This window comes from Rhinatrema bivittatum, chromosome 2 (genome assembly GCF_901001135.1).
Source record: "Rhinatrema bivittatum chromosome 2, aRhiBiv1.1, whole genome shotgun sequence".
Lineage (NCBI taxonomy): Eukaryota > Metazoa > Chordata > Amphibia > Gymnophiona > Rhinatrematidae > Rhinatrema > Rhinatrema bivittatum.
In genome coordinates this window covers 594336842-594364530 of record NC_042616.1, presented here as the reverse complement: position 1 = coordinate 594364530, position 27689 = coordinate 594336842, and the positions used below count along the sequence as shown (strand labels likewise).

Here is a 27689-nt window from a genome sequence, read left to right as displayed (position 1 = left end):
GGGGTCAGACCAAGGGTCCATCAAGCCCAGCATCCTGTTTCCAACAGTGGCCAATCCAGGCCATAAGAACCTGGCAAGTACCCCAAAACTAAGTCTATTCCATGTCACCATTGCTAATGGCAGTGGCTAGTCTCTAGGTGAACTTAATAGCAGGTAATGGACTTCTCCTCCAAGAACTTATCCAATCCTTTTTTAAACACAGCTATACTAACTGCACTAACCACATCCTCTGGCAACAAATTCCAGAGTTCAATTGTGCGTTGAGTGAAGAAGAACTTTCTCCGATTAGTTTTAAATGTGCCCCATGCTAACTTCATGGAGTGCCCCCCTAGTCTATTATCCGAAAGAGTAAATAACCTATTCACATCTACCCGTTCTAGACCTCTCATGATTTTAAACACCTCTATCATATCCCCCTTATATGTGTCCAATAAAGTAAAAAAAAAAAAAAAAGTACTTTATAGTATTTTAATAGCTGGTCTGAATTTGAAAGTAATAACCCAAAACATATCCAATAAATTGGACGTTAGATGTGTAGTGGCACTTACAATCAAACAAAAACAATTACATTAGGAGTTAAGAAACTGTTGTGCTTACTATTAAGTACAAGGTTTATTCTCACTCCTTAAGTCACAGAGCTTGTGAGCCGTAGAAATACCAACTCTTATCGATAAGTGAACTTGACAAATTCGTAATCAAACATGACATCTAAAGTGCAATCCCTGCTTAGACTCTAAGCACTTTGAGTAGGGGGAAACTCCTATATAGTAACGAATAGCTGCGTATCAGGGACACTGAGCATTTTACGCGGGAGGGACAGGGCGCCAGGCTCCTTACTGGCACATTGACAGCGCCCCCACCACGAGACTCAGAATCTGAGATTAGGACCGCAGTTGCACACCCGATAACCCAGACACGAGCGCCAGCGGCACGGAACTCAGCGCCGGGAAACCGACGGCCTCAGCTCGGAACTCCTTAGAGAAGAGAGGGGGGGGGGCGATGAAGGGAACGCAGGGAGTGACGCGGCCTCGCAGCGAGGTACAACAGAGGCTGGGAACCTCTCCCGCTCCCCCACCGCGTCTTACCGTGAAGCGGCTTCGCGCCTCGGGCAAACTGAATAACGGAGGAGACATTTTCAATCTGGTCCCCCACTGATGACGACATCTCCCAGCGCTTATCGTACAGCCGGGAACTGGATGCGCGAATACGAACGCAAGTGATGTCAAAGCGTCTGGCCGCTGCTACGCCTGGGGGTGGGAACGAAGGAGACGTCCAGAGGCACGCACTCACGTAGCCAGTCTGCTTACGAACTTTAGAGAAGGAAGTGGGACGTAAGCACGTCCTAGTATTATTATAATTACGTGTATTATTTATTACTGGATGGGCGTGTCAGGCGCTTAATTTAAGAACGTGCAATGGTGATGGACAAGGATTTTTAGATGTTAACGTTTGAAGGCTTCTTGTGGCTGGGCGACTATGTAATGCACAACAGAGCGTGGCTTTTCTGGTCACTGGATCCATCGTGTTGCTATTCTTTATATAAGAACGGAGATGGGGGCTGTACGATAATTATCGCGTTTATGCGATGATTGGAGCCATCATATCATGTACGATCACGTTTAAAAACTGCCAAATGTACGATAGCTGAGGTATTTGCGGTGATGAGTTGGAAACTAGGCCCCAATGTCTTTGGCGAGCAGGGCCGGGTTTACCTCGTAAGCAAGTGTAGAAGTGTGGGCCACTTCAATATATATATATAAATGATCTGGAAAGGAATACGATGAGTGAGGTTATAAAATTTGTGGAGGATACAAAATTATTCAGAGTAAATCACAAGCGGATTGTGATACATTACAGGAAGACCTTCCAAGACTGGAAGATTGGGCATCCAAATGGCAGATGAAATTTAATGTGGACAAGTGCAAGGTGTTGCATATAGGGAAAAATAACCCTTGCTGTAGTTACACGATGTTAGGTTCCATATTAGGAGCTACCACCCAGGAAAAAGATCTAGGCATCATAGTGGATAATAGCTGAGATGTTCCAGAGATAGTCCCAAGGAATGGGAGGTCTTGTGGGTAGAACCCAAGAGATGCCAAGCCAGCCTGAGGAGCGGTGTAGGTGAGGAGAGTGAGTCCCCAATGTGTGCTCTGGCCCCCGAGGAGCGGGTACCAGACAGGGTCCAAGGCACGAAACGAGTCTCAGGAGCACAAGATGGCGCCGGCGGTCCATTGCTCCTACCATGTGACAGGGGCCGACCAATGGCACCGATAGCCCCTGAGACATAGTAAGGGCAAAGGCTATTGGCGCCATTTTGAATACCGGCAGCCGACGGCCCAAGTGCAGGAGATTGCTCCAGGATCCCCGCTGGACCACCAGGGACTTTTGGCAAGTCTTCGGGTCAGGAGGGTGGGGGATTCGCCATATGTTTCGTGACCCCCACGCATACAACGAATATGGCATATACGTTGTGAATTGCCAATATGTTGCAAACGAATGCACACCCCTACCGTTTATCCCAGAAGCATAAGTATACAGATTCCCCAGACCAAGAAATATTACAACTCAGCAGCATGTCTAGGTAAGACGTGACTTGGTTCCAAAAGGCTGTAATTTTAGAACACCCATTGAACATATGACAAAGGTCTCCCAGAGCAACTTTGCATTTTATCAGATATCTGAATCCCACAATTTCATCAAGACGCCCCGAACCCTAGTAATGTAGGTTCTATGTATTAATTTAAACTGAATTTCCTTCATAGAAGCCATTAAGTAATGCCTTACCAGCTTAAAGGCATGGGACATTAAATGCGGTGAGATCTCAATACCCAGATCTGCACCCTATTTCACAGCTAGACGAATCAAGTGTGGGGCGGGCAAGTCAGAGAGAAGCTGTGTCCCCAAATGGCAATTTTGTTAAACCTTGGCGAAGTCTCTAAAAAGCTATCCTCAGCATCCATTAGAGAGATGAGCAACACATTGTTTTTTTCAGACAGGCAGTAATGGCGGACCTGTAGATAAGCAAAACATTTGTGTCTTGATATATCACACTCTTCCCACAGCTGCTGAAACGAGTAGAGACAAGAGGATTCAGAATCCACCAAATGAGCCAGACTATGAATCCCCTGGCAACCCACTCCTGAAAAATAGAGGCTCCCAAGCCAGGTAAAAATTCCTGATTGACAATGAATTACAAAAAGGGTGAGACCAATGCATTCCGACCCATTAACCCCCTCCACCACAGCCAGGCTTTACGCAAAGCAGTGAGCCAGAATGTGGAAATTTTCAGGGATAGCAGTCTACTGGAGCTTAGATGGACCAAGTTGATCGGGGAGTAAGGTGCCATCCAATCAGTCATCAAGCCCTCCAGATCAAACTTGGGTCGATAGGATACCCACTTTTGTACATATCAGAGGAGACATGCAACATTATAAATGCGTAAGTCAGGGAGGGCAACCCCACTTCATTCCTGGGTGCATCGAAGCCCACTCTTGCTCACTGATTGTGCCATATGAATGACCCCACCATAGAACGATAAGCTCATACAGTCGAAGACTTGAGCCATAACGGCAACATTTGTAACGGGTATAAACGTTTAGGGAGAATAACCATCTTGACCAAGGCACAATGGCCCAGAATGGAGAGAGGGAGAGCCTTCCACTTCTGCAATAGGGCCTTAATGTTACGTAGGGCTAAGTCTATAGTTTCTCAGTGGATCTTGCTACCTGAATGACAAATACCGAAAGGAGGTTCCGGCCCAGGTTAATGGGAAGGGGCCAGCACAATTATGCTGCAAAGATGGGGATAATGGGTATGCCACAGACTTCTCATAATTAATCAAGAAGCCAGAAAAAGACCCAAATTGACTAATGATTGCAATAATATCCTACAAGCAGTCAGCAGGATTTCCCACATACAGCAGCAGATCATCTGCAAAGAGACTCAGTTTAACCAATTTTCTGAATAACATGAAAGGAGCGGAGAGCCTGCAATTTGCCAGCGGTTCCAAAGTGAGGACAAACAACAAGGGAGACAGGGCAAACCTGCCTTGTACCCCTACCCAAAAAAAAATATTTCTGAAAGAGTCCCATTTACCAGCAGCTGTGTGTTACAGTTTTGGCTGCAGTGCAACCGCCTCACCACCAGGGGTCCCTCTAGTGCTGGCTTTCCGGACAGGCCCAGTCCATCTTATCTGTCCACTCTGTGCTCTGGGTGTGTCCTTATAACCCTGTCTGACAGTTGCCTCGGTGCTTCGGCATCGAGCTCACTTGGGCTCCCTGCTCTAGCCCTGCGCGGCCTTCGGGCCTTTCCTTGCGCGGCCTTCGGGCCTCCTTCCTCGTTGTTCTCACCTGGCCTACGGGCCTTCTGACCTGCTTGCTCTGCTTACGGTGTGTGGCCTACGGGCCTTCTGTGTGTGTGTGGCCTACGGGCCTTCTGACCTGCCCTGCTCTGCTTATGGTGTGTGGCCTACGGGCCTTCTGTCTGTGTGTGTGGAGCCTACGGGCCTTCTGACCTGCCTTGCCCCGCTTATGGTGTGTGGCCTACGGGCCTTCTGTGTGTGTGTGGCCTACGGGCCTTCTGACCTGCCCTGCTCTGCTTATGGTGTGTGGCCTACAGGCCTTCTGTCTGTGTGTGTGGAGCCTACGGGCCTTCTGACCTGCCTTGCCCCGCTTATGGTGTGTGGCCTACGGGCCTTCTGTGTGTGTGTGGCCTACGGGCCTTCTGACCTGCCTTGCCCCGCTTATGGTGTGTGGCCTACGGGCCTTCTGTGTGTGTGTGGCCTACGGGCCTTCTGACCTGCCTTGCCCTGCTTACTGTGCCCTGACCCAGCCTGAACTTAGACTCTGCTCATTGCCGCCTGCCCTGACCCAGCCTGAACTTAGACTCTGCTCATTGCCGCCTGCCCTGACCCAGCCTGAACTTAGACTCTGCTCATTGCCGCCTGCCCTGACCCAGCCTGAACTTAGACTCTGCTCATTGCCGCCTGCCCTGACCCAGCCTGAACTTAGACTCTGCTCCTTGCCGCCTGCTCTGACCCAGCCTGAACTAGACACTGCTTATTGCTGCCTGCCTTGACCCAGCCTGGAACCAGACACTGTTTCTAGCTTCCTGTCTCTCTCCACCTGGAGCCACCCTGCTGGGTGGTGTTCACGCCTCCTGACCGGAGCCCAAGCGTAACACTGTGCCTGGGGGAGCTTATACAAAAATTTGACCCAGGACAAGAAAAGATCCACAAATTTGTAACTATCAAGGACCCTGAAGTAAGTACGGCCATTCCACGTGATTGAATACCTTTTCAGCGTCAAGACTTACAAGAAGGCCATTACGATCGCCAACCTTGGGAAAAAGATCTGCCATCAAGGTTTTTAGAAGGTGAGAAATGGAAAGCCTTCCCTTGATAAAACCGATTTGGTCCGGTGCTACCACCTCCGTGATAACATTTACCTGCTGGGCCAGGATTACAGTTAGCAGTTTAATGTCTTGATTAAGAAGGGATATAGTACTATAGGACAAGGTAAGAGTGGTATCCTTTCCAGATTTAGGGAGCAAAATTATAGTAGCAAGATTATGCCCTCTCTCAAATTCACCCTGATCCTGCACAGAATGGAATATATTCTTTAAAGGGGTAAGAGTATAATCACCCAATAGTTTATAAAATTCTGGCCCAAGACCATCTGGCCCAGGCGCTTTAAAAGCTTCAATATGCAGATAGCCCCACTTATTTCAACCTTGTTAATGGGCATCTCTAGCAAATCTCATGCTCGTATGCTCAGCTGCAGTAGCTGCAGTCCCCGAAAAAGAGCTTGATAAGCCTGCTCATTCATAGGCCCGGCTGTATAGAATAACTTATAGTATCTAACAAAAGCATTTGATATAGAAGGAATAGTAATGAGATTCAATGATTGTTCCTGAATATGGGTAATAAGCCCCTTGGGTCGACCAGTAGAGTTCACCGATCTAGCGAACAGTTTGCCAGATTTGCTACCCCATTGATAAAGTTTGTATTTGAGAAATAATATGTTCTGTCACTCCTTGAGATCTAACAAAGAACTGAGTTCTCCCTGGGCCACATCTAATTGCTCCTTAGTGGCCTGTCCAAGATCCTTCACATGAGCCCGGTGTAGTGACAATTTTTTTAGTCAGATCCAGAATAGCAGAGTTCCTGTCCCGTTTAATGCGAGTGTGGTATGCTAAAATATGACCCCTTATGACTGCCCTAGCCGCACTCCAGAAAAGAATAGGCTCAATTCTGGGTGTCAAATTTAATTCAATATACTCTTTCCAATTGTCCTGAAGATAGACAGCGAAGTGCTTATCATGATATAGATAAGGGGGCATTGACCAGTGAAAATGTCCCAGGGGCAATGGGACCAGATTGAGTGTAATAAAAACTATAGTATGGTCTGAAAATTGGATGTCATGAATCTCACTAACTACTAACTTATTACAAAGAAATTTAGAAATGAGAATATAATCCAAATGAGAGTACACATGCATGTGGGAGTAAAAGGCAAATTCCCAGTCCTCCAGATGTAAAATACACCAAGTATCAATTAGACGTAACTCTTGGGACAGGAAACCCACCCCCAGGTCAGCTTGGTTTTTCTTAGGCGTCTTAGCTGGTTTACAACCCACCAAAGGGTTGTCTACCACATTAAAATCACTTCCCAGAATTACTGCATAGCCATCCCAAGCTGAGATTGTAGAAAAAAAGCTGTTGGCCAGAACCACTTTTATCCCTTGTTCCCCCACCGCAATGACAAATTGACCGTTGGGATCGGAATAGCATTTGTCCTTCTGAAATGAGATCGACTTGTGTATCAATATTGCCATCCCCCCCCCTGTCGAGATGAAAAAGAGGAGAAGAAACAGTGTCCAATCCATTCACGCTGCAGCTTCTTGTGTTCAGCGTCATCCAGATGGGTCTCCTGAAGGAAAGTCACATGAACTCCACGTTTACGCAAATCATTGAGAAGTTTCTTCCTTTATATCAGGGAATGAAGTCCATTGATATTGATGGAAGAAAAAACAAGGTTAGACATGAAAATCAACAGTAGCATAAATCCAAAACGGTAAGCTGCACAACTTAGGAGGAGGGATCCCATAGCATATATCCGCTCCCCCCCCCCCCCCCCGTTGAACACACATACACAAAATAAATGATGTTGTTGAACTCAAGTAGGCCAGCATACACACAAAACCATGCACACCCTGATTAACCCCCATCATGTATGAAACTCAAACTCTCAAACCCCAGCCCAAGGGGGTGCATCCCCGTTGCTCCAGTGAAGAAGTAGACACTTCTTCCCCACTGACGAAGGACAACCACACTCAGTAGAGGTCTCTCGGAACCGGCAGGGTCCCCCGCCAACCCACCGGCAACTCACTGGGCACCAAGGAGAGACAAAAAAAAAAGAGGAAAAAGAAAAATTTCCCAAAGGAGTAGGTTCGCGAAGAAGTGCAGCAAAAAACATATGTCAGTCCAGATCATCCAGGAGACAAACAAGATTTGCACAAGCAGTCACAGATCTCAGAAGGTCCTCGGAAAGAAATGAAAAGAAAAAATCTTTGTCATCATGCAAGACCCGAGAGAATCCAAACTAACACAATCCGGGAGCAGATCTAAAAATGGCGGTTACCCTCAAAAAGACTGTGGGGTACATTTTAAAAGACAGCACAGGCGCGAACAAAAGTACGCTGGATTTTAAAAGATACGCGTGTAGCCGCGGTATCTTGTAAAATCCGGGGTCGGCGAGCGCTGCCCGTTCCCTCCGAGGCCGCTCTGAAATCGGAGCGGCCTCGGAGGGAACTTTCCTTCAGCCTCCCCCACCTTCCCCTCCCTTCCCCTACCTAACCACCCCCCCGGCCCTATCTAACCCCCCCCCCCCACCTCTGTTTCACAAGTTACGCCTGCTCGAAGCAGGTGTAACTTTGCATGCGCCGGGCCAGCTGCCGCATGCCATGTTCCGGTCCAGGGGCTGGTCCGGAGGCCATGGCCACGTCCCCGGGCCGAAACCACGCCCCCGGATGACGCGCTGACCGCGTCATGCCCCCCCGCCCCCAGATGACGCGCCGATCGCGTCATGCCCTCCGACACGCCCACCCCAAGAAAGCCCCGGGACTTATGCGCGCACCGGAAGCCTATGCAATATAGGCTCGGCGCGCGCAGGGTCGTTTTAGAAGGGTTATGCGCGTACCTTATGTGCGTAACCCTTTTAAAATCCGGCCCTGTGAGCGTTACTGAAATGCAGTAATATAGTGACAGGAAAAAAAAGCGCAAATGACCACATCACGCCGGAAGCTGATCCATGAATGCCTTGGCTTCCTGAACTTAGGAAAGCAGCTTGAGTGCACCATTGTGAAAAATATTTAAGCGTGCGGGATATTGAAAGGAAATTTTAATCCCACGCTGAAATAATCGGGTACAATATGGTGTGAACTCCCTCTGCGCTGCTTGGACATTGCTGGAGAAGTTGGGGAATAGCAGTAGTTTCGCTTCATTGATTACCAGATCTTTTTGGCTTGGTAAGCTTGCAGACTCCTGGCTTTGTCCGAATAATTTAAATAAGGACAATCACTTGCCGGGGCCGATTCTGGTCAGGCCTTCGGCCCCAAGACATTGCACACATTCTATGACCATCAGATGAATATTTAAATCAAGTTGCAACTGCTCCTGTATGATTTTTTTTTTGCAAAGTCTTGTCAGATCTTCTTGTGTACAGCCTCTGGGATACCAACGAACCGCAGGTTATTCCTTCTACTGCAGTTTTTTAGGTCCTCGAGCTTATCCTTGATGGACCTGCAGTGCCTCCCAGCTCAGCCACTTCGGAATCTAAGGCTGACATTCGCTCCTCATGCTCACTTAATTTCTGCTGTACTGCTGAAAGTGCCGACTCATAACTCTCCATTTTCTCCCAAATCTCGACGGAGGATTGTATGCGTTGCAGTTGGTCAGCGAGAGCAGCAGAGATGGCCCGGGTAAGATCTTTGATCGCCACCTCGGAGAGGCCATCTGTGTTCAGGCCTTCCGCCGCCATTTTATCTTCTCCGCCAACGGCTTCTCGAATCCTACGCGCTTAGTATGGTTCACCATCTCCTCCTGGTAAGATTAGGTGATTTAAAACACTTCAGCTCTCCTTAGAACTCAGCTGCAGTAAATAAAGGCAATTAATTAGGGGGTTAGATGAGGAAACCCCACCAACTCCTAGGGATCAAGAGAAAGGAGTTTGTGCTCAAGCAGATGGCATAGCCACCAGGTGCAGTTATTCTTTTAAATGGAAATGCTAGTTGGAATGGTATGCTTCACACAACCTAAACCTATTCAGTTGTGAACCATAACATCTCCGGTCTTATTTGTGCCATCTTTCACAATTTGGACTTGTAATTTCATCTGTGTTCGTACATCTTAGCACTATTGTAGTTTACCATTCTCCAGAGAATAGAGCACCTATTTCCATGCATTCCCTATTCTCAAGATTCATAAAAGGTCTACTACATTTGCATCCTCCAGTTTGGAAACTGCTGGTGCTTTGGGACATCAACATAGTTCTCACTTGTCTGATGAAAGCTCCATTTGAGTCCTTAGAAACTGCATCTCTAAAGTACCTAACCTGGAAGGATTCTTTTTTTTCATAGTAATCACTTCTACTTGAAGAGTTAGTAATCTGCAAGCTCTAGTTCATTACCCACCATACATGCAATTCTTCCATGATAAGGTAGTGCTGAGAACATATCCCAAATTTTTACCAAAAGTGGTTTCTGCTTTTCATTTAAATCAATCAATACTTCTCCCAACTTTCTTTCCAAAGCGTCATGCGCATGATGGTGAAACAATATTACAGTAATGTTAAAGTAAATCAGTAACTGACTCACCACATACCAGTAATGTTAGATAATAAAAATAATGTGGGTACATAATCACTAATTATTTGTATCAGAAACCTCTTAAATATTTGATGGCATCAAACCTGGAGCTTCACCAAATGAATTTTTACAGTGAAGAACTCCACCCCATGTCATCATATGCCTGTCTTTTTGCTTTTTAGCAAACTGTGATGAAACAAGTGTCTTTATGTGTCAACAAAAATTTTCAGTATATTTTAAAATTGATGCCCCCAGTGTCAAGTCATAGCCCTATACTTAACTTCTCCCAGAGATGGGATCTCTTAATTTATGCAGTTAATTTATCAAAGTCAACGTTTGCCCTCTTCCCTCTCTATATGAAAGTGAAAAACATGGATTTAATATAATTCAGATCTTTTCTTGTCAGCCAACATGGAAGCATATGTAACCTGTACAGTATCTTAGGGAGAATAATCATCTTTAGAAGAGCACAGCATCCCATAAAGGATATCGGGAGATACTTCCATGTACACAACTGCATCTGTACACCTTTGAGGGCCTCGAAAATATTTAGATTATACAGGTTGAAGACCGTCCTTGGAATCCACACCCCTAAAAGTTTAGTTTATCTAAAGCCCATTTGAAAGGTTAGACACCTGGCTATTCCTCTGAAGTCTTCGGATCCAGAGGCATAGCCTCCAATTTGTCTAAATGTATTTTTAATCCTGCAAATGTTTGAAACTGTGAAAATGACTGTATTATTGGAATTTCTTTTATAGGGTCACCCACAAACAACAATGCAAAAAGTTATAATTGCATTTGAATTTTGCCAATCTGTATACCACTATACATTGGAAGGAACCACAGCTTTATCACCAAGGGTTCTATGGCTAGAACAAACAGACGAAGGGGGCCATACCTGGTGTACTCCACGTTTTACCATAAAACTACCATTCATAAGAAAGTGTGCAGATGAATCATTATATAACTGTTTAAGCCAGACCAACATCTCACTGTGGAACCCATTCTTTTGTAGTACTCAAAACATGTATTCCTAGAAGACAGAGTCAAAAGCTTTTTCAGCATCTAGACAAAGAACCATTGCCTCTCTATTTCTAAATTGACTTAATGCTGCTATCAACCTGTGGACATTTTTTACTCCCCTTTACAAATTCTGTTTGATCAAGATGCACCAACTTCCACAGAATAGTATTGATCCTACTCATCAGAATGGTAGCAAAAATGTTTAAGTCCACATTGATTAGAGAGAGGACGATAAGATTTTTTTCTCCTGAAGATCTTTATTCTTTTTTGGAAGGATCACCATTACTGATTGATTTAAATCAGTAGGCAGTGCTTTTTGATTAAGAAAATCATCGTAAAACTTTGTCATGTGAGAACGTATCGAAAATTTTAATATTTTGCAAAATTCTGTCTCCAGGCAGTCTAAATCCACTGCCTTCCCTAATTTAACACGCTGGATACTCTGAAAAATTTCAGAATCCTGGACAGGCAGATTTAAGCTATTCAACTTCTTTTGCACAACTTGCGGCCAACGGAAGCCTGCAAAAAAACGTTCCTGTTGCTCTTCATTCATTACGCACGCACTATATAGGTTTACATAATAGTCTATAAAGTTTTGTGCAATTCTTGGGATTTTGGTTTGTGCTCTTCCCTTTTTATCCTTTATATTTGCTATGATCGACCATTTCCCTTTCCCTTTTACTAAAATGGCCAATTATTTGCCTTATTTCCGTATTTGTACAGCTTGTATTGAAAATACCTTAGTGATTTCACAGCTCTTTGAAATAGAAGATTATTTAGCATATTTCTAGTTTGGGTAACCTTCTGTTTTGTTCTCTATGGAAAGATTTTTTTTAATGTTCTACACATCATAGCAGGGGGGACGGAACAGAGAATTAATCAGGTTAACTAAGCTTCTGAAGCAAGATCAAGATGTTAATCTTGATCTTGCTTCAGAAGCTTAGTTAACCTGATTAATTCTCTGTTCCGTTCAGCTGTGTATGCTGTTAGGTTCCTTCTCATCACTTCTTTCCCTGCTTCCCATAAGGTAGTAGGAGATGTGTTCAGTAGATCATTGTTAGCCATAAAATCTTTCCATGCTTCTTGCAAATAGTTTTGAAAGGCATCAGTCTGATACAGGCTGATACATGCACCAAGGGGCGGATTTTAAAAGGCGCGCGAATAGCCTACTTTTGTTTGCGCTCCAGGCGCAAACAAAAGTACGCTGGATTTTAGTAGATACGCGCGGAGCCGCGCGTATCTGCTAAAATCCTGGATCGGCGCGCGCAAGGCTATGGATTTTGTATAGCCGGCGCGCGCCGAGCCGCGCAGCCTACCCCCATTCCCTCCAAGGCCGCTCCGAAATCGGAGCGGCCTCGGAGGGAACTTTCCTTTGCCCTCCCCTCACCTTCCCCTCCCTTCCCCACCCGCCCGGCCCTGTCTAAACCCCCCCCTTACCTTTGTCGGAGGATTTACGCCTCCCGGAGGGAGGCGTAAATCCCCGCGCGCAAGCGGCCCGGCGCGCAGGAGGCCCGGCGCGAGCGGGCCTCCTGCGCGCCGGGCCGCGACCTGGGGGCAGGTTCGGAGGGCGCGGCCACGCCCCCGGACCGCCCCGGGCCGTAGCCACGCCCCCGTACCCGCCCCCAAAACGCTGCCGACACGCCGCCGAAACGCCGCGACGACCGGGCCCGCCCCCGACACGCCCCCCTCGGAGAACCCCGGGACTTACGCGAGTCCCGGGGCTCTGCGCGCGCCGGGAGGCCTATATAAAATAGGCTTCCCGGCGCGCAGGGCCCTGCTCGCGTAAATCCGCCCGGTTTTGGGCGGATTTACGCGAGCAGGGCTCTGAAAATCCGCCCCCAAGTGAACACTTTTTGCGTAGAGCCCCCTATTTCTAGCCTTATTTTAACTGGTGCATGATCAGATATAGAAATAGTGCCTATTTCTGAATCTGACACTCTAGGTCTAGGAAAAAGACTTTCTGCAATTAGGGGTAGATTTTAAAAGAAGCGCGATCAGCCTACTTTTGCTTGCGCATCAGACTCAAGCAAAAGTACGCTGGATTTTAGTAGATACGCGCGGAGCCGCGCGTATCCACTAAAATCCTGGATCGGCGCGCGCAAGGCTATCGATTTTGTATAGCCTGCGCGCGCCGAGCCGCGCTGCCTCCCCCCGTTCCCTCCAAGGCCGCTCCGAAATCGGAGCGGCCTTGGAGGGAACTTTCCTTTGCCCTCCCCTCACCTTCCCCTCCCTTCCCCTACCTAACCCACCCGCCCGGCCCTGTCTACACCCCCCACTTACCTTTGTCGGGGGATTTACGCCTCCCGGAGGGAGACGTAAATCCCCGCGCGCCAGCGGGCCTGCTGCGCGCCGGGCCGCGACCTGGGGGCGGGTACGGAGGGCGCGGCCACGCCCCCGGGCCGTAGCCACGCCCCGTACCCGCCCCCAAAACGCTGCCGACACGCCCCCGGAACGCCGCAATGACCGGGCCCGCCCCCGACACGCCCCCGACACGCCCCCCTCCGAGAACCCCGGGACTTACGCGAGTCCCGGGGCTCTGCGCGCGCCGGGAGGCCTATGTAAAATAGGCTTCCCGGCGCGCAGGGCCCTGCTCGCCTAAATCCGCCCGGTTTTGGGCGGATTTAGGCGAGCAGGGCTCTGAAAATCTACCCCTAAGAATATAGTCGAGTCTGGAGTAGGCATCGTGAGGATTAGAATAAAATGAGCAATCCATTTCACCAGGGTGGAAGACACGCCAGATATCCATCATACCCAGTTCTGCACATACAAAATTTGCTCCCATAGATTTTTCATTCTTTTTACCTAGGGGGTTAACAATCCATGCATAACCCAATCAGCTACTGCATTGAAATCCCCCCTGCTATGATGTGTAGATCCAGCAGGATCATCACTACATTTTGGAAAAAAGAATGCTCATGTAAATTTGAAGTGTAAATATTACAAAAAGCCAATTTTTTATTAAGCACAGACCACAGCAAAATAATATATCTGCCTTCCTCATCTTGAAACTTTTTCTAATTGAAAGTGAAGTTTATATATTAGAGTAGCAATGTCTCTTTGTCGCCGAGAAAAAAGATGAAAAATAGCATTGCCTCACCCAGTCTTTTTTTAGCTTAATGTGCTCTGTATGTGAAAGATGAGTCTCTTGTAGGAACGCTATTTGTGATTTCATCCTTTTGAACGTATTTAACAGCTTTTTCCCCTTTACTGGAGCATGAATTCCATCTACATTGTTACGATCCCGGTCACTGGCTTAGTGACCGGGCCCTTACCTTCCCTCCGAGCGCCGCGAATCGCTGGAACCTGGGCCTCCCGAGCCCTGCGCTCCCTACCTTGCCTTGCAACGTGGTCACTCGCTGAGTATCTAGTTGCCGTTCCTGCTTGCCTGGTTCCTGATTTCTGCCTGCCTGCTCGTTCCTGGAATCTCTGCCTGCCTGCCTGCCTGATTTCTGACTCCTGCCTACCTGCCTGGTTTCTTGGATTCTGCCTGCCTTGACTCCAATCCGTGACTCCACTTCTGCCTGCCTGCCGCCTGCCTTGACTCCGGTCCGTGACTCCACTTCTGCCTGCCTGCCGCCTGCCTTGACCCCGGTCCGTGACTCCACTTCTGCCTGCCTGCCGCCTGCCTTGACTCTGGTCCGTGACTCCGCTTTTGCCTACCAGCCGCCTGCCTTGACTCCGGTTCGTGTCTCCGCTTCCTGGGTCCTTCGGCTCCTTCTCCTAAGTCCCAGCGGTCCGGGTCCCTACGGGCTCCTCCTGGGGGGACCTCGGGCTTCCAGGGCGAAGACTCCTAAGTCCTAGCAACCCGGGCTCCCACAGCTCCTCTGGAGGGGTCACGGGTTTCCAGGTGAAGTCTCAGTCCTTCCAGCGTGTGTTCTGCCTCCCGACTGTCCTTCTGCGTTGGTCGGCCCAAGGATCCACTTCCGGATTTCGACAGTCACAACATACATTTTGAGTAATAACATTAACTCCTACCATTATGTCTTTTTATGCTACCATTTGTTTACCCCAACATTGTGGGGGGTAATTGTTATTTACATTAAACAGTTTCCCAGAGGCCTCCCAGCCTAGACCCCCAAGAGGAAAACGTGCTGATCAAAAGTTCCATACCACCCCTCAGCTTGATAACATTTATCTCTTCCTTGTAATTTTTACTTGCTTCCTTCATCAATCCCATACACGCATATACATACCATCCACACTGCACACCACACCATACAGTATAAGCATATCATTCCTACATCCCAGCTTCCCAAGGGACCAACACCCCAATATTCCTCCTCCCACACTGAATTGTGCCCAGGCAAAAGCTCTCTTGTCCTACTAGATTATATAAAAAGTACTATATTATTGTTGACTTCCCTTAGAACACTCCCAGCATTTACTACCTCTGCTAATCATACCTTTGTATGCACAGTTAACAAAAATCGCTCTGCATCCATCAAACTAACATTGCAACATTAGAAATAGCCCAAGGCTTAAATTCTAGTGTACATCCATAAATGTAGAAAGCCCCAAGTTAGCAAAAAATGTTTTCATTTGTAAAGTTGAGCTGCATGCAGTTCTTTCGTTAACCGAAGACAACAATGCTGCTCAGAGAATCAATAGAGGAAGAGCAAGAGCACCATGCGCCAAGCTTTCTCTATCCTTGTTGCTTCCGTGTCATTTTCCAAAAGAGCAAAACTTGTCTAAAAGAAATCACAGACATACTGGCTCAGCAAGTAACATCACTCTGTATTGTTGTTCAAAGCAGCGAAGAACTCTTCGCTTCTCTCCTTGTCGTTAGACCACATATCGTACCCCGATGCTGCATCTTTATCTTTGCTGGGTACAACAAAGCACATGACACCCCTATCTTGTAGAGCTCTGTGCAGATCGGTGCCATGTCTCTTCGCTGTGCAGCCACGTGCACCAAGTAATCATTAAACAGCTCTCCAGCTGCTTGGTAAGTTCTCAAAATTTTTGTTTTGTTTGCCCAATTCAGTGTTTTAGCTACCATAGTTCATGGGCGATTTTCCTCTGTTGTCTTTCGTGCTCACATGATGTGTGCGTTCACAATTCACCCTGGGCAGCCGGTTTTCAATTATGTTTTGCAATTCAGCATCCTTTATTGACTTGGGGAGTCCGATAATATGGAGATTGTTTCTGTGCTGCCCATTTTCTCGATCTTCTGCCCGCTCTAACAGTCGTGTGGCTTGGGTTTGTAATTCTGCAACTTGTCTTTCTAATTGCATGGTCCTCTCCTCCTGAGAGGAGATTCTACATTCAGCAGTTTCTAATCTTTTCGAGTGTCCTTCCCAAGCCCTCCTTTATATCTTCTATAGCCACTTGTAGTTTAATCAGTTTCTTATCAAGTGCAATGTTACATTTTTAGAAATTTGTGTGACCATTTCTTCGGAGAGCACTGACAAGTTTTTCACCTTCCTCTGCTGTTGTGTGTGCCATGACAGTGTCTGTGTTTCTCGATTTGTCCCAGTTGCTTCGTAGGATTTTTGGGCTCATGTCCCAAATTCTCAGCACTTTTAAAACTACATATTTAATGTTTGTGCTTTATCCTGTTGATTTAGCATGATTAGGAGATCAGAAGGGCTCCAGGGAAGCCAGATGCACAAGCAGCATACAGGAGCCCTACATCCCACATTTGCTCACCTTCCTGCCATAACCTGAAGTCTGAGTATCAGGCTTAATGAAAGAGTAATAATGGCAGCAGCCTGTAGAGCTTTCACTTTATCCCTTTGTCTCCATGATAGGGAGGGTAGTAGAGCTGGTGAGGCTACCATCACTGAGAGAGACTACAGGGAGCAACAAAGCAGGGAGGCAGTGACAGCGTTTGTTTGGGTGACGCCTCCAGTTTTTCAGATACGCGCAAGAGCTGAGAGTGGACTGGGGAAAGAAGAGGAAAAGAACCCCAAAAGGAGGATGTTGATGAACAGGTTCCTTGCTGATGTGCAAAGAGAAGTGCTTAGAAAAGCCCAGAATTTTTGGGCTGAATGGCAGCTGGAAGACTAGGGCTTCTTATAGAGGGCCCCTAGAAAGGAGAGTCCATGAATGACAGTAGGACAGTTCACTGCTTCAGTCTTCTGTATCCTAATGTAGTCCCTGAAAACCAGTGGAAAGTCTGAAACAGAAGCAGAAAAAGTCGCTGCTCACTGTCTGAGCTCTACAGTGAGGAGGTATAAAAGCCCTGTAGTTCGCCATGTTTTCTAAGTTTGCAGGTCTGAAAGCAGACCGCTGAGGAAGGACTTAAGCAGCCACTGTCTATGCCACTAAGAGAAGATTGTTTCTGCAAGATGTGTTGATTTCTTTGTTTCCCCTGAAGCAGAATTGTTGGTTCAAAATGCGATCGCATTGGGATCTTACCTTGAGTTAAGTACTGTGACTGTGTCCTTTTGAATGGATATTTTATTAGGGTTGTTTTGACGTCTGGATTATTTGACCAAAATTGCTTATTTGTCTGTTTTGCACTGGGTCTCCTGTGGCAGTATGGAACATTTTAAGACATAATATACAAAAAATTCTAAAAATAGTTCAAATATAAAATAAAGTAATGTGACCATTCCATGGTGGGTCTGATTGACATACAGACTCTTTGCGTATTGGTCCTACAAAACTACAAAATGTATTACATTTAATTAATATTGGTGTGGCCAATTGTATTGATATAAAGAGTTACCAGCAAACCATTTTTGATATTTTGTACTTGTACGTAAGGTTTCTGGAGTATACTGTGTGTTTGGGCCAATTTGTTGTGAGCTCTACTACCCTCACAAGACCTGTAGTCAGTTACTTGATGCACCGCAATTCCTGAGTTTCATTTGATCTACAGGAATCATGCACTACTGCTACAGGATGGATAAAGGATCTTTCCTGAGTCCTAACCACCTGAGACAACATCAGTCTAGTTCCCTCTAGTGGTAGAATTGTACGTACATGGAGCCCTGCACAAGTCACCAAGACATTAGGACAAAACCACAAGTTACAGAAAGTTATTTATACCAAGTGAATAGTTAGGGAAAGACCAGATTGAAGACTTATTGCTACAATTTTGCTTAAGGTGTTCTTTGAATTACTTTGCATGATTGCAATGCAGTTAAACCTTCCTTAACATCTTCTATATTACAGTACAAGGGCATCCTAGAAAGGGACCAAGACTAAGAACTAGTCATGTTAATATTATATCAGTTTTTTTGCAAATTGTTGATCTGTTCTAGTGTGGCTTTATTACTTTTATTTTTCCATTAAGCTTAATTAGATCTTTGTTCCTGTACTTGTAGATTTCTGCTTGAGTTTTGTATTATATGCGGGTGAAAGTGGAGAGGCTGTGGAGAAATCTAAGGATATATTTCTTTACAGAAAGGGTGGTGGATGCATGGAATGGCCTCCCCGTGGAGGTGGTGGAGACAAGGTTAGTATTAGAATTCAAGAAAGCCTGGGAGAAGCAGAGGGGATCTTTGAGGGAGAGGTAGGGACTATAAAGCTGAGCAGGAGATGTAGAAGGGCCATTTGGTCATTACTGTCATGTTCTGTATTTCTATGTAACTCCATTTATTTGTAGGAGACTCATACTGGTGCTCCCTAAACTATGCACATAAGCTTCCTGAGTAGAAACATCACCAAGAGACACCTGCAATCAAAATAACCTTTTAGTGAGAAGCAGCTCAAACTTCGTATCTAAAAAACTGAGAAGAGAATCTGGGGCTTTTTATTTTTGGCAGCAATATCTGCAGGTGCTAGGGAGGGAAAAAGATCTGGCTTGTGACCTCTGGCAGGAAGAGATTGCATATGTAACAGAACAATAACCTGGCCTGTCCCCCAATAGTATTGCATCTGGTGAGGGCCGTATGAGTCACATTATTTATTTTTCACTATTATAGCTCCTTGTGTACGCATTCTATCGTCACATTCTTATTATAGCAGTGTCTTTGGAAGATAAATGTTCACAGTGTAATCAATGTATCTTTTTCAGGAGCGTGACCTCAGCTGAGAGAAGTGGGAAATAGATTGCTATACTTTGGATTGCCTATATGGAAACTTCATGTCAAAGTATCCTTAATGAAAGATTTATAGTGACAATTGGAAACATAGCATTTGTGCTTGGGGGTTTGGTTTTTTTTTCCTTCCCCCTTCTGTGATAAAACTGTACTGCTTCCTAATCCAAACTGACACCTCAGATGAGTAAATTGTTTTCTTTCAGGGGTCACTGGTCAGGGCTCTCAGAACGTGCTTCAATCCATTAGTTACAAAGAATAAAACCCTGCATGTCACCCCTCATCTGTTCAACAGCGCCAGCGTCAGCCTTAGTCAGGCTGTGCTTTGCCACCTTTATTGGATAAATCATATGGAATGTACAGCTCTGGAGTAAATCAGCCATTGCAGCCAGATTGCTTCTGTGGTCTACTGGGAAGGCTAGATGAAATACTTCTTATTTTAGTTGATGTCGCCATCCTCGGCACTCCATGAACAAATTGAAAAGGCCGTGATTCCATAAACAGTCTGTTTAGTTTTGACATCTTATGCTCTGCAACGCTTTACTGCCTTGACATTATTAGAGTCATATGCAAATCTGCTGTGAATGTGGGAGTGTATTCTTAGGGTCTAATTGCAAATTTTTTAAAGATTTCTTTCCTGCTTAGGGACTTTCTTGCTCATGAATGCTTACGAGCTTTTCAATGTTATTTTTTTTCTGAAACATAAACATAGAATATGAGAGCAGATACTGACCATAAGGTCCATCTAGTTTGCCCCACTTTCTCTTTCATTGTACTACTCCAGATCCTACTTGCTCTCTGGCTATACTGCACTGGAAGATTGTTTTGCAAATCCACCATCTTTTCTGCAAAAAAAAAAAAAAAAAAAATTCCTTTAATTTCTCATCAGTTCCCACCCTCTTTAAACCTCATATTATGACTCCTTGTTCTAGAACTTCCTTTCCACTGAAAAAATGCTTGCGTTATTTGTATTTATTTATTTGAGGTGATTGAATGCCTCTGATATATTCTCTTTCTCCTTCCTCTCCTCAAGGATTATACATATTTAGGGTCTTATTGAATAAAGATTTTTTTTTTTCTGTAGGCACAGAATGGGAGAAAATTCCTTTTACCTCCTTTATGTTTTTGGTAGGCCTTCTCTGCATTGCTTATATCAATATTCTTTTGGATATGCAGTCGCCATAATTGAATGCAATATTTAAAAAAACTGCAATAATTTGTAGAGGCATTATCACCTCCTTTTTTTTCTACTGGTTTTACGTTTCCCTAGGCACTTTGACTTTTCCCTGGCTCTCACTACTGCCGTGTTGCACTGTTTTGCAAGCTAGAGATCATCAGATGATTGCTCTGAGTGTTATGTTTTTGTAAGAATGTGAACCCTGGGCTGAGATGAGAGGTATCTCCGCCCACAGGGAGGAGCCCTGTGAGCCTCACCATCAGCAGGCGTAGTCTCGGTGGCATGGGACACAACTGTAGGTAGAGACTTTATTATGAAGGAAGGAAAAAGTAATGTCCACAGAGCTGGAGATATAATAGTACAGTTCAGAGCAGTGGGAGATACCCAGAGGTTTGCCACAGGTGAGAAGATCCGGTAGTGACCCGCAGAGCGAGGTAGGCTGGGGATCCCCTCTGACAAGTGTAGGCACCTCAGGAATACAGATACGGTAGTGGCCCGCAGAGCGGGGTATGCCGAGGATGTCTGTACAGTTAGATGTTGAAGAACTGGTAGAGATGTCAGAACCCGGAAGTGGCTCCCGCAGTTGGTGTGACAATGCTCTGCAGCGAAGGAAATGCTAAAAAGCTTCTACTGGAGGAGAGGCGGCAGTGGCCTGAGGATCGAATCCCAATACAGTTCATAATGTAGATGTCAGTAGAGGTACTCACAAGAGATTGTTCCAGGAGAGAGAGATACCTGAGAAGCAGGTCTGGTAGCAGTCAGGCAGGAAGGCCCTCTGAGGAGCGGATAGCCAGAAACACAGGGGAGCCCCCGAGGAGCAGGTACTCAGAGCGTCAGATGCCAAGACCAAGGTCAGGAACAGGAAGTCCTCGAAGGAGGTGGATTCAGCAAGAGGGAACTCCTTGGAAACTCGTAGAAGGCAAGGACTGGTCAGGTTAAATACATTATTGGATTGACTTCATCGGGAGGGGACGCCCCCGAGGTTCCCGCCATGACGTGTACAAAGGAGGCCCTTGCGCGTGTGCGTGTGCCTAAGTAATTCCGGATCCAAGATGGCAGTCGGCAGCGCCCACGCTGTCCAGGGAACGCCGGAGAGGTTGGTGGGGATTAGCAGAGACCGCCATTCTTCCCAGACTTGATGGTGCAGGAAGAAAGGAGGTGAGCAGGAGAGGTCGCAGCTCCGTCAGATTTGGTGCACACTAGTAACTCACCCTACATCAAGTATTGCTCCCAGTACTGGACACAGACATGTAGGGCCAGATGAGACATACTGGTGCCCAGGGCAGGCTAGTCATTCTTCTTCCCCCCCGCCCCCATGTAATTTAGTGCCCCTTATGGCTGGCGCAAGGGTATTAGATACCCTAGGTGACCTTTGTAACTTTGTACACACACACACACACACCCCTATCTGACTCTCCACGCACACAATTAAGAATTATGGATTTTTAACTGATTTTACATGAAAAAAAGAACACAGTACAGTCTTCTGAGGGAAAAAGATCACTTATATTATATTTACAAGCATTGCTGTGATGCCATCCAGAAATCACTACAAAAAAGACACTTGGAGCTCATATGGGATTAGGTCTAATGTAAGAAATGATGAGTGCATGCGTGACCCTCAGAAAGCAATGAGTAAACTGAATCACAGTATAATAAACCTCCCATAACAAAACAGCACTAACTGCCAGCATGATCAAAATGGACTGCATCAGTCCACCCAGTTTCAATTTTTAAAAATTTTAAATAAGATCCTGCTACTGAAACAAATTTGCCCCGTGCACAAGGACAGGGACTTGGAAGAGCTAAGGGGGACCAGGGGGAGGCTCACAGACAGGCCGGTATAGTAAAGTCCGCCGGTGCGCACGATTCTGTATTTAAATTAGGCCCGGCGGTAAAAACGGGCAAAAGGAGGCGCTAGGGACACTAGCACGTCCCTAGCGCCTCCTTTTTGACAGGAGCGGCGGCTGTCAGCGGGTTTGACAGCCGATGCTCAATTTTGCCGGCGTCGGTTCTCGAGCCCGCTGACAGCCACGGGCTCGGAAACCGGACGCCGGCAAAATTGAGCATCCGGTTTTCGGCCCGACAGCAGCGGGCCGAATTCAATTTTTTTTTTTTTAACTTTTTTACACTCTTTGGGACCTCCGACTTAATATCGCTATGATATTAAGTCGGAGGGTGCACAGAAAAGCAGTTGCTTGTTGAGGGCACAGAAAAGCATTTGCATGTTGAGGGTGCTATTCCGTGCCGCAGGTTGGATGCACGTTTTCCTCCCCTTACTGAATAAGGGGTAAGGGAAAACGCACGTCCAAGAGCAGGCTAACGGTGCGCTCCGTTGGAGCGCACTGTACTGTATCGGCCTGAGAGAGAGTAGAGGAGGGGCAGTTTTCTTATCAGTTTGTGAAGTGCTGATGATGAGGTGGCACTGGAGAGTTGGTCCAGGGGTCTGATTCTGAATTTCAGAAGCCTAGGGTTGATGTGTTTTGCGAGACACAGACATGTAGCGGTGATTGGATTTGGTGGGGAGCCCTGCAGCTGTGGGAGCCTGAAAATGGACTGTGTTGGAAAGTGGCTCTATAAGTCAAATGCAGTGTTAAGTTTTATCCCCTAGGGTGGAATGAGAGCATTTCCAGTGGTTTCTATGTATAGGGAGCACAAGAAAAGGGAAAGCAAAGTTTCCAGCACAGTGTTGTATGGCGGGAAACAATCAAGCCTGAAACAGGTCAACCACTTCCCCAAGCACAAATAACCCATGTATGTTCTGTTCAAAATGTAAACTCCCACCCTCTATGAGAGGGGCCATATAAATAGGATGGGGTACGTGTAACTCCCACACAACTAAAGGTCCTCCCAGGGATGGGACGAAGAGGCCGAAGCAGAAAATAAAAATGGCACACAATAACATAAATCCCACAATGTATTACTATTGCAAGTATTTCATATGAAATCAGTGCATACACATTTACATAATGCAGGATTCTTATAGTCTATAGCAAACAGACACATGGCATTATAGTAAAAGCAAAACATTCTTACTACTGGAAAATTTGAAAAATTAGTTTTGTAAATTATAGAAGAAAATCACTAACCTGGCCCTGAATTTCAGTTCAGGTCACTTGCAAAATAGTTCAAAATTCCCACCTAAATTCTGGCCAAAATAATAGCACAAGTTCTCAGTTAAATCTCGCAATGGCTTTGAATCTTTGCGATGAACTCCTTTGCCAGCTGATAACTGAAGCAGCTGCTGCTCGGAAAGCACATCAGTTGGATCCAGGATCAACTTGCCTGAGGATTAAAATGTCCAAACTCTCATATAAAAGAAAAATTAGAATTACCTCTCTACTTGCGACAAAGTTTCTTGCAACTGAATCAGTCTAATACTAAATGTGTGCAGATACTATTCTGAATACTGTTAGTCTAGCTAGAAATACAAAGTCAAGAAATATTTTAAACTCACATTTCTTCCCCTCACTACAAAATGACAAACATCTGTCTCAGTACTGCTATATAAGTACTTTTGTTTAGAAAATGGGTACAAGGGAAATTTCTAGCCACCTGAAACGGCTTCTTTCTTCGTTATAGCAGCCAGCAGGCTGGTCAAAAACCTCATCTCATCACTAAGTCCCTCTACCCTTCCCTCTCTCTCTCTCTGTCTGACTTTAAACAAAAGGCAACATTATATTTATATCTAATGAAAAAGTTTCATTAGCAATCGATTCCCTGATCTTTATTGGCTCTAGGCAGGTACTACACACCCAAGTTCTGATTCCAATTTGAATAAAAAACTTTACATCCTGGAAAAATATCTATTTAATCCTAGCAATTTCAGGCATGTCCACTAGGTGTCACTGCAATCCAGGAGATAATACCACTGGCTTCCAGCCATAGCAGACCCCACTCCTGCAGTAAGACGGGGTAATTTAACATTAACACAGGAGAGAAGATAAAAACATAAGGCTTTCTATATTGGGTCAGACCAAAGGTCAATGAAGCCGAGTATCCTGTTTCAAATGGTGGCCAATCCAGTTCACAAGTACTTGGCAAGATCCTAAGGTGTAGATAGATTCCAAGCTGCTTATCCCAAGAACAAGCAGTGGATTTCTGCAACTCTACCTTAATAATGGTTAATGTATTTTTCCTCCAGGAACTTGTCCAAACCTTTTTGAAACACAACTACACTAATAGCTTTCAACATATCCTTTGGCAACGAATTTCAGAACTTAATTATGCATTGAGTAAAAAAAAATATTTTCTCTTATTAGTTTTAAATGTCTCACCTAGTAACTTCATTGTGTGTCCCCTGGTCTTTGTACTCTTTGAAAAAGTACAACTGATTAATGTTTACTCGTACTTCACTATTCATTATTTTGTAGACCTCTATCATATCTCCCCTTCAGACATCTCCTATCCAAGCAGAAGAGTCCTAACCTCTTTAGCCTTTCTTCATAGAGGAATTGTTCCATACCCTTTATTTTGGTCTTCTTTCTCTGTACCTGTTCGAATTATGCTTTATCTTTTTTAAGATGAGGTGACCAGAAGGCATGGTATTCTCTGTTTTTGTTACGAGCGCTCGCGGGCGCGGTCGTCTCGGGCGGGTGGTGAGCCCTTGGGCCACGGCGAAAGCTAGGGAGGAGCCCCAGCCACACCGTGGGAGGTGAGCTGAGCAGGCATGGTGAGCCAGGCAGGCAGGAACAGAAGCAGGGAGTCCGACCCTCAGCCGGGCCTGCATGCCCATGGTAGCCAACACGGGGAAGTTGACTAATGAACGGTCCTCCGACTGTTCCCGGCCCTTTCGGACCTGCCGCAGGGAACGGCAATGGGCAGCAGGCCGGACAGAGGCGAGGGCAGACAGAGTCCTTATACAGAAGACGTCAGACGGGGGCTGAAGCAGGCTGAAGCAAGACGGAGACATCAGGACAAGGGCTGAAGCGAGACACAGGAAAGATCCAGGCGAGCAGGAACTCCGATGCTGGGATACTCACATCCGAAGCCCCCTCGGCTGGCAGAAGCTCAAGAGCCCGTGGGACGAATCCCTCCTGTTGGCCACTCCAGGGCCCAACAGGACAGAAGGCTCAGGAACCAGACGAGGACGTAGGTCAAGGCAGAGACAGGAAGACATCCGGGCAAGGGCTGAAGCAGACACTGTAGACAAGGCTGGACGGAAACATTGCACTGTCCATCAGGGCGCCCTACTCAGCCCACCCGTGGGACTGAGTCGCGGACCACCCTGTCCCAGACGCGCCCTACACAGCCCAGGAAGGCTGGTCGCGGACCACGCTGAGAAGGAGGGTGCGGGGAAGACCCAGGCGAACAGGAACTCCGATGCTGGGATACTCACATCCGAAGTCCTTACAGCTGGCAGGAACAGGAACATACATCTAGGCAGGGACACAGGACAGGAACCCATCAAGGCATAGGCGAAACCGGGGGACCTGGATCGGCAAAGTTACAGACGACTGTAGAGCCCGATCCGGAGGCCCGGTGCAAATGAACAGACAGTCCTTAAATACTGGAGGTAGAAGGCAACTCCCTGGGAGGAGCTTGCCAGGACCGCCCACCGCTGGTCCTATAACTAGGGTAGAGAGCTGCGGGCCAGCCCCTAGGGAAGGGCGTCGCCCAACAGGAAGTCCAAATGCTGAGGCATGCAAGCCACAGGCACAGCTAGGCCTCTCAGGCCCTGGAGCAAGTCCCGGATGGAACACAGGCCCTGGGGCTGTGTCTGCTGGGCCTCCGGTCCTGTAGTGCTGTCTCTCTTGGGCCTCCGGCCCTGTGGTGCTGTCTCTCTTGGGCCTCCGGCCCTGTGGCTTTGGGTCTCCTGGGCCTCCAGCCCTGCTGCTGCTCCTGGGCCCTGCTGCTGCTGCTGCCTGCTGGTTCCGGCTGCTGCTGCTTCCTGCTTCCAGCCTCCTGCTTGCTTTTTCGGCCGCGTGTGTCCTGGTGGCCTCTTGTTTTGTCGCCCCTCCTGCCTTCCCTTCCTTTGTCCCGTGCTGGTGGTCTCCGGCGCCCTCGCAAAGGGGCGCTGGGGTGCAATGGATTCTCCTTCCCTTTCTTTAGTTGTCTGTTTCTCCCTGTTTCTTTAAGGGGCGGGGCGGCCTTTGGCCGTCCCCGCCTCCTCCCCACCCACAATAGATGAGGCATGCAAGCCACAGGCACAGCTAGGCCTCTCAGGCCCTGGAGCAAGTCCCGGATGGAACACAGGCGAGGCCCTGGCTTCAAGAGACCTCCTGTAGCGCAGCAGCAGGGGGGATCGCAACAGTTTTATTCTCCATTCCTTTCCTAATAATCCCTAGCATTCTGTTTGTTTTCTTGGCTTCTGCTGCACACTGAGCAGAAGATCTCAACTTATTTTCAACAATGACTCCTAGATCCTTTTCCTGAGTGGTGATTCCTAATATGGAACCTTGTGACAGATAGCTATAATTTGGGTTATTCTTCCCTAAGTGCATCACTTTGCACTTGTCCACATTAAATTTCATTTGCCATTTGCGTGTCCACTCTCCCAGTTTTGCAAGGTCCTCTTAATTTCTCACAATCCTCTTGTGATTTAACAACTTTGAATAATTTGGTGTCATCGGCAAATTTGATCACCTCACTTGTTCACATTTTCAGTCATTTATAAATATATTAAAAAGCAGTAGTAGTGGTGGTGGGGGGGGGGGGGGGTGTCACATGATGCTATGGATGTGTAGGACATGTGCCTGCATAGCTCCGGATCCCCACCTCCTGTTTTGGTTTTTAAACTGGGTTTATTTTCTGTTTTGATTGGTATTGCCGGTTGCTCCTGTCTCACAGACTTTTCAGTGCCTGTGTTGTCTGTTTTTCAAGGGACTTTGGCAGTTTTATGGCCTCCAACCCACAACGTCGCGAAAAGGAATGGTCTAAAATGATGACTCAGAAGATGGTGGCTCCCTTTAGTGCCCCTCCGTCGCCAGAAGTAGTGGACGCTAGAAGTATGGAGGTAGCTTCCGTGGTGGTTGCTGCTTTAGAGGCAAATTTGATAAGGTTTATGCCAAATTTGATGATATTTTTCTGATGCTCATGGATTCCAATAAACAAATTGTGGAAATGCAGGCGAGTGTGTCAGACTTAATGGATTGAGTGCATACAGCCCTTCGCGTACACGTCCCTAACAGAAACCTGAGATCAGCAAATAAAGCTTTACTGACCATCCCCTCAATTAAAACAGCTAAACTAACCCAAGTAAGGGAAAGAGCGCTTTCCCTAGCAGGTCCTGCTGAGATCCGTTTACAAAGAGACATCAAAACCTTCAGTAAAAATTTAAAAACATGGTTATTTAAACAAGCATTCAACAAAGAGAAAAGAGAGTAGAACACAGGGAAAAAAGAAAAGCGATCTGCAGAACACCCAAGCACACTACCCCAAACTATACGGGTATATATTATATGTATTTTAAATTTTTTACGCACCACCAAAGGATAAGATTATATAAATTCTCTATTTTAAACCTGTTACAAAAAGTATGGACATGATATAAACACACCCAATTATGAATAATTATAATGATCTATGTTACCGTAAAGTTTTGGCACATGTTTAGTGATATAATTTATTATCTGTTTCCAATATTAATATTTGTGCCTTATTGTAAACCGTTATGATGGTACCTAACTTAATGACGG

The 27689-nt window shown here is 46.4% G+C and overlaps 1 protein-coding gene and 1 long non-coding RNA gene across 3 annotated transcripts in view; one reads left to right on the top strand and one right to left on the bottom strand.

Annotated features, from left to right (window-relative positions):
• The window catches only part of THOC1 (THO complex 1), a 191480-nt gene extending 190161 nt beyond the window's left edge, over positions 1 to 1319 (bottom strand). Inside the window, exon 1 of one of the 2 annotated variants that reach the window (XR_003854773.1) lies at positions 1086 to 1319. Coding sequence is in view for 1 of the 2 variants with exons in the window: in XM_029591099.1 (XP_029446959.1) it covers positions 1086 to 1133 (48 nt within the window). In the remaining variant the exon portion in view is untranslated. The remainder of the gene's footprint in view (positions 1 to 1085) is intronic. The other variant, XM_029591099.1, reaches the window with a different exon arrangement.
• Positions 1243 to 27034, top strand: LOC115085272. The gene is made up of 3 exons (XR_003854774.1): positions 1243 to 1418; positions 3063 to 3165; positions 26875 to 27034. It is a non-coding gene; the product is annotated as an uncharacterized LOC115085272 (long non-coding RNA).
• Positions 27035 to 27689: the final 655 nt, after the last annotated feature.